The sequence below is a fragment of the Dryobates pubescens genome, chromosome 4 (assembly GCF_014839835.1).
Source record: "Dryobates pubescens isolate bDryPub1 chromosome 4, bDryPub1.pri, whole genome shotgun sequence".
NCBI lineage: Eukaryota > Metazoa > Chordata > Aves > Piciformes > Picidae > Dryobates > Dryobates pubescens.
The window spans coordinates 7390194-7404835 of NC_071615.1; the positions used below are offsets into that span (position 1 = coordinate 7390194).

General features: G+C 40.7%; 1 protein-coding gene across 1 annotated transcript in view; it reads right to left on the reverse strand.

Annotated features, from left to right (window-relative positions):
• Positions 1-3237: 3237 nt before the first annotated feature.
• Positions 3238-14642, reverse strand: part of CYTH3 (cytohesin 3) — a 47772-nt gene continuing 36367 nt past the window's right edge. Inside the window, exons 8-13 of the mRNA XM_054180398.1 lie at positions 14403-14551; positions 13378-13489; positions 5386-5462; positions 5233-5304; positions 4940-5094; positions 3238-4299 (exon numbers count right to left, since the gene is read on the reverse strand). Of these exons, the coding sequence (XP_054036373.1) occupies positions 4227-4299; positions 4940-5094; positions 5233-5304; positions 5386-5462; positions 13378-13489; positions 14403-14551 (638 nt within the window). The 3' untranslated portion in view covers positions 3238-4226. The remainder of the gene's footprint in view (positions 4300-4939; positions 5095-5232; positions 5305-5385; positions 5463-13377; positions 13490-14402; positions 14552-14642) is intronic.

Genomic DNA, 14642 nt, shown 5'->3' on the forward strand with positions numbered 1-14642 from the left:
GTTGGATCTCAAAGGAGACCAGCTCTTTGTGGAAGAGCCTATCTGCTGAAACCATCTATTTTGCAGTTGAAGGTTTCTCTCTGAAAATTTAAACCTGGTAATTTAAATCAGTGGGCCCAAAGGCAAGGAAAAGAGGCCTTTTACTTACAAGAGCAGCTGCAACACAGGCTGCGAAACTGAACTGTGATCTCATTGAAAACAAGCCAGAAGAATCAGCAATTACCCCTGTCTTGGGTTTGGCTGAGCTGGAGTTAATGCTCCCCAGAGCATCTTTCTAGTGCTGCGTTTTGTAGGGCTGTAGCTGGGTGTTGATACCACACTGGTGTTTTGGCTACTGCTGAGCCAAGCACCAAGGCTGTGCTTTTCCAACATTTCCCCCCCCAACAGCAGGCCGAGGGATGGGCAAGATCTTGGGAGGGGACACGGCCAGGCCAGTTGACCTGAACTGACCAAAGGGGTATTCCATGGCATCTGCTGGCAGCTCAGACACAAAAGCTAAGTTAAAGAAGGCAGTGTAGGGACCTTCATTGATGATGTCTGTCCTCCATAGCAGCTGCTGCGCAGATCGGAGCCCTGCTTCCCAGGAGTCTGCTTGATGGGAAGCAGAGAATAACATCTTTCTTTGCTCTTGCTTCCATGCACGGCCTTGGCTTTTGCTCTTCATCCCATGAAATCACTTCTGTCTTGACTCACAGGCCTTTGGTTATAGTTTCCCTCTCCCCTGTCCATCTAAGAAGGGGAGTGAGAGAGGGGCTTCGGTGGAACCCCCGTGAGTACTGAGGAGCTGTACAGTGGTAATAGTTCCACACTTTATTTTTGGAAAAAAAAAAAAATTCTCCAACTTTAAGCAACAGATCTTAACAGTAAATGAAAACATTAATATTGCAGTGGATTTACACAGAACATCACATTTTTAACAATGATTGATACAGAGTATTTGTCATGCAAATCACTTGTGTACATCAGGGAATACTTCTATCGATACAGAGCTGTACAGTATTTACACTTTATATTTAAACTCTAGCTAGAAACATTTTCCAAGAAAATAGAGAAATGAAACTGGTCAGCCACAAGTCCTACTTTGTAGCAGGTGGCTACAACAGACCCAGCTTTTCCAGCAAGCATATCTACATAGATATGTAATAAATCTTAAAAATACGCATTGTTTTTATATATGAAGCATTATAAATGCTGCTCAGTTTAAAAAGGATCAGGTTTGTACCAGTTTAAAACAGTTCAAAATGTTAAGTGATGCAGAGCTTATTTTGTTAGAGTATTGTAAAATTTAAGTCAGTCCAGCTGAGCTTAAGCTTTACGTGCAGTTCTCTGCCCAGCTGGCACTGGTAACGTGGGCTGCTGTTAGGGACCAAACGATTTAGATGCCGAGTGAAGCCATGCGCACGGCGGCAGCAGCAGCTCCTGCTGGCCCCTGCAGTTGTGAAGGACGAAGAACTGAGCGAGTTTCAGTGCAACAGGAAGGGAAAAGCCTGTTGTCCCCAGAGGACTTTTCCTCAGCATGGCCAAACCTTAACAGATACTGCTTTAGGCCACCGAGCAGCTGGTGTTAGTAGCTGCCGCGGGACTCAAAGTCCAATAAAAAAGGGAAAGGCTGAGAGATTTTTCTTCACCCTCATGGATAGTACCTGATTTGGCCAAAATTTTCACAAGCCACTTTGTTGTACTGGCCTTGTGGCCAGTGGAAATTTTGGGCCGGTTTCACTCCCTGCTAATACTGTTACAAAGCACGTCTGAAACCAATTATTATCACACACAAGAATGCTATTCCATTAGCTTTGGTAAATTAAATAGATTGAGCACCACAAAGAGCTGTTTTAAGATGTTGCATTTTAATGCTAAGAAATAATATATTTCCTGCTATCATATCCTTAGTTACATGTTACTCTAAATAGTTACTCCTGCTGGATACAAGAACTTCAAACTAAATACAGCAAATGAATTCTCAAGGCATTTCCTTCATGCTTATAGGCTGACAGCCTCACCTGGTTAAATAAATAGGTTTTCTTGAAGGTGATCTTTCAGAACATTTGATACAAAAGTGCTTTATGGCTTATTAATGCTTCAGTAACCTCACATTTCTCCAGACACATTTGATTTGCTGCTCTTCCCCTTTACCCTCTTTAGTACCACTGGTTCTGGCTTAGCGCTATTTCCATTACAGCTCATCCAAAGCTAAACCTGATGTAGGCATCGTTTGAAAACACTTAAAGCTGCGGAACAGAAGCCTCAAAGCAAGTGATGTTAGCAGCTCTGTAATCCTGCTGCTTTGCCAACATAGGACATACAATTTAATTTGTTTCTATAAAGAGTTTAAATGTGTTCCATTAAGTTCCCACACTGATACTTAGTCAAGGATTCTACTTCCTTTGGTTGAGATTTACTCCCTTGAAAGTACTTGGATTTGAACATTCATCCAAGCAGACTGCAATTTAATGCACTCTGGTGAAAATCTAAGGTGTAAAAAAGTTTCCTTCTTTTCTCTTCCTCTCATCTTTTTTTGCAAACATGCAATAAATCAAAACATCGGCAGTCTGACACTCCATGCAAAACAAGGCAAGTGAGCAAGACAGCAACAATGAAACAGACTCTCCCTTACAGTTACAAGATTTGAAACAGATCAACTCACTAAGTTTGTAGTTTTGCCAGTGCAGCACGCTTCCAGAGATGCTTCTGTAACTCCAGCAAGCAAAACTGCTTTGACAAAGTATTGGGTCTCCAACTGGGTCTTCACTGGCACAGCCAGCACGGCTCAGATTCAACAAGTTTGTGGAAAAAAATGAGTACTAACAGAAACAGCAGGGTCCAGACAAACCACTTCTTGTCCCCATTGTGGAATTAGGGGCTTTGCCTTAAGAATGGTCTGTGCATTGTCAATAGAAAAGCCTTGTAAGAAAAACCTGCAATAACGGTTTGCTCGTTGCAAAAGACCTCAGAAAGACCTGCCATGAATTATAGGAAACCCAAACCAAAGAGACATGTTCTTGTAGGTGAGTTTAGTTGCACTAAGTAACTGACGTGCAAGATCTGAGCTTTTAAGTAAAAATTCATTTTTGTAACTGCTGAAGCAGAGATCTAAAAAATTGCCTTTGAAGAATGCAATAAAATATTGGATACAAATACTGTATGTCCAAAGTTTGTTACCAAGCAAAACAACAAACCCTGCTTGCTTAATTACCTAGGGCTGCATCTTACAGAAAGATTCCACCTTGCTGGGGTTTTTTCCCCCCCCAGAAAGGTCAAATGCATCTGTAACTATTGAGGGACGTTTTCACATGCAAAGCCTCAACTCATGCAAGCCCCATCTTCTTAACCCTTTATTAGTAACTTAGTGTTAATTAAACTACAACATATCTGAAACTTAAGAAAGATGTTACTATGTAAGAAGCAGCAGATTAACCATTCATTCAGTCTTACTGCTTATTCTGAGAGTATGAGTAGGCAGCAATGAGTTTTAGCTTACTGGCAAACATCAAACCACATCTGTACTTAGAGCGTCATATCAGACTCAAACCTTTGCTCTTGGCACCTGCAAATACATTTCAACACTTACCAACCAAACTCTTTGGCACTACTATTTAACTATGCAGGTGCCAGTCTGCTACAACTGAGTTGCTTTTCTGAAGAAGAATAAAAGCTATTTCCCATAAAGGTGGGGGAACAAATCCAAACTAAAAGCTGCACTCAGCTGTTTGTGTACTGTGAAACACACTTGACTTGAAAGCTGACATTGAGATGGTGGCTTTTCTTTCTATGGAAAAGTTAAGTGCTAGATCACGCTGTGCTCCACTTCTGGTGCTGCATTTCAGTGAGAGATGAAGGTTTTATAATCAATCCTCCTTTTGGGGCAAATGCACTCAAATAACAGGTATAGGACATTTTACTATTAGCCTTGAATTCCTTCCCTCCCAACCCAAGTAAACTGGAATTGTAACTAATGAAGTAAAAACAAGGCTTCCATGTTTTCAGTGTAATTAAGTTCCAATAGAATAATCTCTGGGATTTGATGCTTCAAATTATATGCCAATACCTACTTACCCTGAAAGGTCTTGCCTGTTTTTTTTTATCAAAGTGTGTGTGTGTGTATATATATATATATATATAAAAATTTACAGTTATTGTCTCCATTCAGTTTGTCCAATTTTTACATTATCACTCAACTCTATGCTCATTTATAGGCTGATGCAGGTATGCAAGTTGCTGATCAGGTTCTATTTCTTATTTGCAATTCTTCGTTTCCTCGTTGCCAGCATGTCATAAAAGGGATCCCTGCTGATGCTTGCTCTAGAAAAGACAAAAGGAATCATCAGTTTGGTTAACAAACAGCTGATTTGGAAACTCTAACTATTCTGTTCTCTCTTCTTTGTGGAAGACCTCACACTGTTAAAATAATGGAGGGTTGACTTCTAGGCATCACTGATGCTTCTTTAGAGAAAGATGTTATTCAGCTGAGATTTGCTAAGAAGAGTTCATACCTTTACCTTGATCATTCTTCATTTCTTTAAGTATGGCTCTGCTTTATAAAACTTCCAAGATTAAGTAAAACTGTGAAACCTTAAGGCTGCACTGTAAATATTCTTAAAATACATGTCACTGAAGTTAATCACTGGGTGAAGTAAGAATCTAATTAAACGAGTTACAGACAACTCAGACACAGCTTTACATTTGCTCTGAAAAAAGACAATACAAAAAAAAAAAAGTCCACATTTTCCTCATCTGAGGTAGAAGCACTATTTCCTCAGCACCAGGCAGTAACAGGAGATTTGATCTTGATCTCTTAGCATCATGTAGCTTGTCATTAATCCTAGAGGACTTTGCCGTATCAGAATTCTTCGAACAAGTTACAATAAAATTTTTCCGAGTACCTTACTTCAAGAAAATCTTACATTTCATTTCTGAAAGACATTGAAGACTTCAAACTCACTTGATAGATTTAATCCACTCTTCCTTTTCCTCTGGGGTGGGAGCAGATATTCTGTACACTACATGGTTGCCTTCCACCACTCTACCATCAGCCTCAGTTTTACACGCTTTAATTACTTGACCTTTATGACTGGGATTATAGAGTTCAAAGCAGTTCTGAAGGGTAGAAACAAAGAAAGAAATGTGAAAATACAAACCCAAACTGACAAGCATCTTCATTTAACACTACATCTAAGTTCTAGATGGTTTATTTATCTTCACGTGAAAAAACAAAGTATTCTGAAAACATCTTACCGGTTTCCTGGGATCTTCAACTTCTCTTATGCTAAGATTTTCTAATGGAATAATTCCTCTAGGTTCTTTGTCCTAAAAGGTTAGGAAAATGCCACATTGTTAGCCACTTAAATAGCTTGATTACAAACAAAGCTCACTGTAAAATATACTCACTGTTGTGTATTCAAAGTAATACAGGCAATTATCAGTCAGGATAAACCATCTCCGCTTCCACGTTTTTACTCTTCCCCCTACAATCAAAAGGCATGGCTGAATTAAATGTGTGCTGCTGTCAAGGCTTCAACAGTAGGTAAGACAGTGACTTGGTTTTGCTTGTTTTTCAAAATGTGACTTGTTTGATTGTAAATGGATCAGGCACAGATGAGCTGAGGGTAAAGGAACACGTTACTGTCACTCTTGTACTAAGATCAGACTCCTGAGACAGCATTAACTATGGTGTCGCTGACCAGCCACAAAACCCCTGAAGCCGCAAATGGGTCCTCTCTTACAGAGGATGAACGCAGTGTCTTAGCAATCAGACCTGCTTCCTCTGTCCAGTCCATCACACCTATTTATTGCATCAAAATTACAAATACAATACAGCCCTCAGAAATGCAGTCTTGCTAAAGCAAAGGGAGGCCAACCACCAGCAAAACTTGTAAATGGGTTACAGCGACAGGGCCAACCTTCCCCACAGCCTGTCTTGTACAAGAAAATGGTCTTGTCAATAAAATCAAGGGCATTTTATCACCTTGCTTTCACTCCACTTGTGAGCATACATGCGATCAAGAATCCCTCTCTACTTTCAGATTTAACGTCAAGTGCGTATGATGCTTATAAACATTATTAGCAGATCAAGTAGGATGTGTCATCAGCAAGGAGTAAGTCATATGCTAAAATGGACCAGGTTGCTTCCTGATATTTAGTATTTTTAAGTGTGTTCCCTTCATGGGTTAATACATCAAGTACACCTGCCAGAAGAAATAGCTACTGCTCCCAAAATGCCAATTTTCCCTGCATTAATAGTTTAGACAACAGCAACCACAGAGCTTGCTTACACCTGCTCATGTCACACTGTAGGGAGCAGTTCCTCTTAGGAACATACATTATTGTCTCAGCCCTTTCAGCTGGTTTTCTCCTCCTGGCTATTTCAGAACCCATCTATCATTCCACAGTTGCATGATTTAAAAAACTAATTTCCAGGAAAGGGAAACTGTAGATAAAGCATTCACTTGGTATTAATATACAGGCTTAGTTCCACCATAGTTATCTGATTTCAGGATTCTGTCACCACCTGTGCATCATCCATTCAGCAGTGATTTAATCTCATTAGCCCAACATTTCCAAGCAGTCGATCTTCCTCTCGAACCCCCACGCATAAATAGCAGCACTGATAACACACAAGATGCCAAATTTCATCCAGTAATACACCTAAATGCAAGACACAAGCCTACTTTTTGTAATCTTTTAGTTCTGCTTGAGATAGCTGGGGTTTTGTTTAATAAAGAAATCCCAATCACACTCATGAACAATTCCAGCAATATCATGGAATTTCTCCATAGCAGCCTACTATGTGTTTGCACTGCAGACCAAGTACGTTGCTTCTTCCTTTTGCTTGGTTCCACGACCTATACAGTAACCCAGTGCTAACACACTCTGATGTTCAGTAAACTTTGTTTCTGCTACACACACAAACACACGTATCTTAAGAACAATTTAATTTGCAAGCAGGTGTGGTGAAATAAGAGAAGGCAAAACAGTGCAAGATGCAGAAGCCATGACACAATGAATGGTTGAGTGGAGACAGTGAGGGTAGAACTGGTGGCATTTTAGTGTAACCACTGCGACAGATCCTTAAATAAAGCATTGCAGAAACATTCAAACTGGCACGTAAGTCACTAGAAAAATTCCCATCACCTTGACTGAGAGCTGGTTCAAGTATCAGGAAGTGTTTGGGCTAGGAATGTAAAGCTGACTAACTTCAGCATGACTCACTTCCAGATCAATGAATAAGCATCAGCAAGTCAGGATGACTGCCAGGGCAGTCCTTGCTATCCCCATAACGTGGCGTTTTTTCCTAAAACCTCATGTTGATTGGTGTGACTTTAGGGTCACATTCTGCTTGCTAAGGTTAACATCATTTGACATTTTAACAGCACAAAAACATCACCATGTTTTTCAGGCTAACAGGTAACATCAGCTAGCGTCAAATGTCACTGCTTGCTGAATTGAGTAGAAAAACTATTCGGCCGGAGAGAGGATGAAATAAATGGGCAAAGAGGTTACTGTCAGAGAGGCAGCTTAAAGTGACTAAAGGTGCTTCTTGAACTGTGATATCGTGTCAAAACGCAATTTAAAATCATCAGGCAATAACTATATACAGTTAAAAGAAGGCCTGCTCATGAGTTCGGGCAGAAATAGACTTAAAACGCACACCACCTACAATTAACACGAAGTGCCAATTAATAAAGGCAGTCGAGTTTGCTGAAGATTTTTCTGACATCCCCTCCCTCTTCAGAAAGCCAGATTTCTTAAACCAGAGACCTGGCATCAAGCTGCAGGTTTGATGAAGCTTTTGTCAGGAAACATTTCCCAGCCCCAGGACAAAACTGATGCTGAAGCCAGGAAGAAAATGAAGTTTTTCTAATAACATTCCTATTACTGCTCCCATCTCCCTAACACAGCCAGTAGCAGACCACATTATACCACTCATAGGAGCCACAGAAATAGACCCTAAGCTCCTGCTCCACCAAGGCATGAGTTACTGTCCTCTTCCAGAAAAAAAAACAAAGGCAACAAGGCTGAATTTTTTTTTTGAAGATGAGCAACTATTCTAGCATTTAAGTCTCTGTCTCCCCACCCCATTACTTAATCACAGCTGACAACAGCACAAACTCTAATAAGGCTTTGAAAGGCATTCTTATCTGTACTCATCAAGTTTGCAGGGGTCACTGTCTAACATGCATTTGGTTTGCCTTTACCGTGGGCTAAGACCCAAGAAGCTGGTTGATAAGGCTTTGTGGCTGGTAAACACGGCATGCAAGATTAATGGGTAAAAACTCATGAGAACAAAACCTTCTTTTCCTCCACCAAAACTGCTGTAGGCTCACAAAACAACAACAAAGGGGTTAGTACCATACTTTGTATCATTCCAGCTCCCAGCCTTTCAAAGACTAAAACTGGAAGAAATTCAGTTAACAGAAGAAAATTAAAGTCTGAATCCATAACCATTTACAGTAATGATGTACTTCTGAAAGATCTAGCTGATTACGATGCAAAGACTTCACAAACAAGAAAATAAAGCAGCACAATATCTTGTAGGTGGAAATCTAAGGGAACTACAAGAAAAGGCCACAACAAGGCAAAATGTAAAGGAAGAGCAACAGAAACCCTCTTCACCTACGTCACCAAACATAAGATTGTTTCTTTCAGCTCTGGGCAAAGCACAAAGAAGTAGCCAACAAGGTAAAACAAACCACCTTGTACTAAAGGGAAAACCAACAGGGAATGACTTGGGAAACACCAATTTAAACATTAAAAAAAAAAAAGCCTTAAGACTAAAGGCAGGAATGTAACTAAAGTTAGAAAATTCTACCCACATCTTCAGCACATTTCTGTATCGTTTTAGAGCAGAGAGATGCAGACATCAAGAATGTGGTGGCTTTTTCTCAGTTCATTCAGACACCACCCAACAGAGCGGACTCAGGAATTTTACAGTTATACAGATGATTGGATTGAAGTTTCAGTTGCTTGGAACAGGCTTCCCTCGACCACAACATTAACTGCTACAGCCTAGAAGATCTTCAGATACCACGAAAGACAGACAGGTACAGGAAGCCACCAGCTTCCTGATCAACCACTGCTACTCTCTCATCCCAGGTTAAGGAGGAGAAACATCATCCTCTCAAGGACAGATGTGCTGTAGAAAGTGCCACTGGTGGGATAGGCCTGGCTACAAAGCTGTTGGACAATCTCCAAGCTCTCAGTAACAGCCTGACTGGCAAGGAAAACACTAATCCAATCATGTCTGTGGTTTGAATCATAATTTCACCATAGTGGAGAGGAAACATCAGAGTTTCCCTCTAACTCCAAGAAAACATTACTCAAACCAAGCTATTTGCCAAGAGAAGCTCCTTTAGGCCAAGAAATGCCTCCCTGGGCAAAGCAACTGTAACATGGACATTAGGGCAGAGAGCACAGGCAGCAATGTCAAAATACCTTCAAGTGGATGGCAGAAAATGTCATGGTACCAACATCATTAACAATTATGAAGCAGAAAAATCTAAAAGCTTGTAATGTCTCAAGCTGCTCTAGGTGAGGATTCATTAACACTCAGCAGCTTTCAGTTTTTCACTTGTATCATTTTCATTATGGGGCAATGATGGCTTTTCATTATGGCTTCAAATGACCTAGAACTGAGTGATAATTTAAGCCTACCAAAGATAAAGATGCCTACATAAAGGCACCACCTGAGACTAGATAGATAAAACCAGAATTGCTATCTGGCTGCCAAGTTTGGCACTCAGAATTAACACAAAGTCACCTCTGAACAATTCAGAGCAGCAAACTAGCCAAAAGCACGTTGCACCATCCCAGCTTCTAAAACCCAACACCAGGCTAAGGAGGTAGAGTGGTCTTTAGGACAGATGAATTTTTACAATATATCAAAGTTTCAGGATACCCATCTCCTGCCCAGACAATAAACAACAGGCTGAGCTGAAATACTAAAAAGAGGGGCAGAAGCAGCTAACTGAGAAGAAATGACTTTAAGAAATATCAGATGACAAATGACTGTCCTGATGCACTCAGGGTTTGCAAGTTGTTTTAGTCATATTTGCAGTTTTATATACAATTTTCTATTTCAACTGTCAGAACTGAGCCCTTAACTCTCACGCAGGAAAAGTCTTCTTGGCATTTCAACAACATCCAAGCTTTTAAAGCCAGTATCTTCCAGAACTGGAGGAAGCCCTACCCATTTCACAAGAACTGTTTCCCAACACAGAGGACTGTAAAAATGCAAACCATGTTGACTGAGACAGCACTCTCAAAAGACTGTTGAAGTCTCCTAGCGAATAGGAAACTCAAGGGAGAGAAGAGACAGAAAGGCACAAAAAAGACGTCCAGGTTTATTTCTGGTCAAGGCATCTAAACTGCCACAATGCATTTGTCTGTACCAGCCCATGCCTGTTGAAAGCCCTGCAGTCCCTCACAGAAGCCCAGCTTCAGGCATTTCCAGGCTGATTCACCAGAGGCTTCTGGACACGTTTCATTTCTTCATCCAAGTGACATCAGGCTGTGGGAGTGCTCCGTGGAACACCCTTCCGCTGCACACGGGGCTTTTCTGCTGGGATTGCTCTGCACTCTCATCTGCATCATACACAATGAAAAGTTGGTTTTACTGACTTCTTGCCAGGGCCAGAGATGGGTTGTGCAGAAGTACCTGGCAGCTCTCACTGACTTTCAGTCACTTCTTCAGTATCTTTTTTCCTCTATTTTTTATTAGTTCTCTTGTATGTTTTTCACTGACAGTTTCTTCACAAGGGTGCTTCAATGGGTGGATAAGGAATTGGCTGGATGGTTTCATCCAGAGGATAGTGTCCAGAAGGCAAATCGCATCCTGGGCTTCAGCAAAGGAAGCGTGGCCAGCAGGTTCAGAGAAGTGGTTCTGCTGTTTTGTTTTGGTTTGCTCTGGTGTTATCTCACCTGGAGTACTGTGTCCAGTTCTGGGGACTTAAACATGGGAAGGACATGGACCTGATGGAGAGGGTTCAAAGGAGACCCACAAAAATGATCCGAGGGCTGGAGCACCTCTCCTACGAAGACAGGCTGGGAGAGTTGGGGTTGTTCAGCTTGGAGAAGAGATGGCAGCCTCCTAGTACCTGAAGGGGACCCACAAGAAAGCTAAGGAAGGACTATTTACAAGGGCTTGTAGGAGCAGGACGAGAGGCAATGGTTTTAAACTAAAAAAGGGAAGATATAGCTTGTACATTAGGAAGAGGTTCTTTACTGTGAGGGTGGAGGAACACTGGAAGAGGTTGCCCAGGGAGGTGGTGGAGGCCACATTGCTGGAGACACTCAAGGTCAGGCTTGATGGAATGCTGGGTAACTTGATCTCTTTAAAGATGTCCCTGCTTACTGGACTAGGTGACCTCTAGAGGTCCCTTGCAACCCAGTGCATTCTGTGACTCCATACTGTCACTCCTCTACACACACACACACTCTTGCGTGCACTCTCAGTATGTGTGTTAGTACACAGGAGCACACTGGCAACAGAGGAATATGCAGAGCATCAACTTATACCCAACCCCTTCTCCAGAAAGCACATTTTATCTACATCACCTTAAAAGCCTGTTCTATTGAGATAGCTATCACCTCATGCTACAAAATGGAGAAAAGCTGCAAAGTCATCTTTGAAATTATGCCATCCAAGCCAACACACATCAAAAAGCAAGAGCTTTCGTTTTCTGTATTCAGAAAGACAAAGAGCTCTATAGCATCTGTAGCTTAGAGGTCAAAATAAGAATTTGGAGAGCATGTGAATGAATTCCAAACGCTTCCTTTTCACATCTATTTCCTTCCAGCACTTGCATGACCACTAATTTCCAGGTGCAATCAGTAGAGTGGGACCAAACCAGCCTCTTGGTTCACACTCACCCCTATGTGCACCCTCCAGCACATATTCCTTTTCAGCCTTCAGTCACCATTCCCCAATGGCAAAGTTCCTTCTACTTTCACAAGCAGTTATACAGTAAAGTGGCTACCACCTGGACCTAATGGAGTGTGTACTGTTTTTCAGAGAAGTAGGCCTCCTGTATTTAAAACAAATGCTAAAATAAAATTCCAGTCTTCTGCATACAGTGGGGGGGGGGGAAATCCCTAAACCCAAGTCAAAAACTGAATCCTATTAACTTTCAAAAGATCCATAAAACAAGGACATCACCTTGCAGTGCCAGGAGATAACCAGATGTTTCCACAACCCTAAATTTGGTGCTCATTTAAGATTCTGTTAAGTAAGCTAAATATATTATTTACAAAGAAAACAAAGCAGGAAAAAGAACAGTTCCTAGAAATGCATAGTTCACATGTAATTGATCTTCCAATAATTAATGTAATTGATACACAAGTAACAAAAATCACTCTGGAACTTCACTGTAAGACATGTTGTTTTCTCTCATTAGCAACATGCCTTCTTTCTCTGGTTATGTTGTTCAATGAACAAGAAAAGTATCTTGAATAGTCATCTTTATTTTTCTGCTTTACATGTAACCACTCTTCTTTTGCAGGACACACTTGCATGTGAGCTAGACACTGACATGCCAGTCTTTCAGAGTACCACTGATGATACTGTTAGTGACACTGAGTGAAAAAGAAAAATGCTACAATAAATTTTGAGTCTAAAAACAAAAAACAAAACCAAAAGAAAACAGAAACCAAAACAAAACAGGAAGAAGGAGGAAGAAAATAAAAGAATGAGCAACTGAAGAAGAGGGGACTGGAAAGCAATCAGATACGTACCTCCTAATGCAGAATAAGCAGAGACAGCCAGTCACAGAACAGAAAGGTGATAGGTCATAGGCCATAAGGAAAACAAGAAGGCACATTTAAACCACTCATTAAAAAATCATAGCCAAAACCAAACCAAGAGAAACTCACAAATAATATGGAAAAATAAAGACATACAAAAATAACTCTTTGACGAGAAAAATCCTTTTTTTTTTTTTGGGGGGGGAAGGGGGGCTTTTTTTTGTACACAGAAAACTGAGTTGAAATCTCACAGAGTTTTCTGAAATGACCTTATGGAGGCTTAGTTGTTATTTATCAGTCACAGCACGTGGTAAATAACATACGACACTTCCTTTTTGTCGCTGAGGTTTTATTTCTCAGATAGGCAGAAATAAAACTCCCAAGCCTGAAACAAGATTGGTAATTTGGATATGAAAAAAAAGAAAGAAAAGGGGAAAAAAAAAAAAACAACAAACCACAAAAGAGAGAGAGAGAAGCAACAACCTTCTGATCTAAAGGAGTTACTTGCTTTGGCTCAAACATTTTTAAACACCAATTACAAAATCAATTCTATTACCCTTCACAAGAAAGCAGAGACACGGAAGGCGCAAACATGCCAACAATGAACAAACACAGGCCAGCAAAACTGCCTTTAGAACTAACCTAATTTCAGCAGCCAACCTTCTCTATCTGGGTTAAAAAATGTATGTGTTAGATCATTTCCATCATCCTCTGGAATCTTAAACGGCTCATTCTTAATACTTTCATATAAATTCTAGAAGAATAAAGAAAAAAAAAGAAGAGGAAAAAGACATTATTAATAAAATGACCAACAGAAAATGCAACCAGGACATCTTACTGCTGCTCAGACTATTTGTATAAAAAGCATAGGCAACATGGTCTATAATATACTGAACTACCCCTCCTCAATCTTTGCTTCCTGCTTTGACCGAGTTTGAAGTTTAGGCTGGAGGTGAGGAGAAAGTTCTTCACTGGGAGTCGTTCGTCATTGGAATGTGCTGCCCAGGGAGGTGGTGGAGTCACCGTCCCTGGAGGTGCTCGAGAGGGGATTGGACGTGGCACTTGGTGCCATGGTCTAATCACGAGGTCTGCGGTGACAGGTTGGACTCGATGATCTTTGAGGTCTCTTCCAACCTTGGTGATACTGTGAGACTGTGTGACTTTACAGATTTTATAAACAACCCTAGCAAAGACTTTTTTCTTTTTTTATTCCAAAGGTTTCTTCAGGTCAAATTTAGTACAAGGTCTGCCAATGAATCTGGGTTTGCAGAAAATGGTTTAAGACTATCACTCTGTCTCAGATGAGTAAGTATTTTTACTGGTATCTCAAGGGACAAGAGGGAGCTCCACAAGACAAATGGGGAGAAATAAGGGGCAGTAACAAAGCAGTGATTTTTACTTTTTACTTTTTCTTTCTTTCTCTGACTGAGAGATACAGGAAGTGTTTTCTCTGGAACTTCCTCTCCTCAAAGGGATGAATACAGGGAGAGCTAGCTTGAAAAAAGCTGTGTCATAAAATGCTTCTTTCAGCAACTCAGTTATTATGCATGCTAGAAAATGTTTTTCTTACTTCCCCTCAACAAATTTGCCTGAGAAATGTGGCACATGCTTCTAAGTCTCCTATTACAAACAGAAGGCAGTGTCTTGGCTCATCCAATCTAACTTACCCGCAATAATTCTTCTGGAAGGTCTCCACCTTCATTAATTCCACGATTCATGGAAATAAATCTCTCTACTGTTGGTTTATCTCTTACGTTGTGGTTGTGCAGGCTGGTGTTTAACATGATGATCGCAAAGGAAAGCACGTAGCACGTATCTGAAAGAAAGCATTGAAAAAGTATTTGTGTTGTGCCACAAACCTCTACAATTAGTATACAGGTTTCTCATTTCACTTATTATTTTACCCT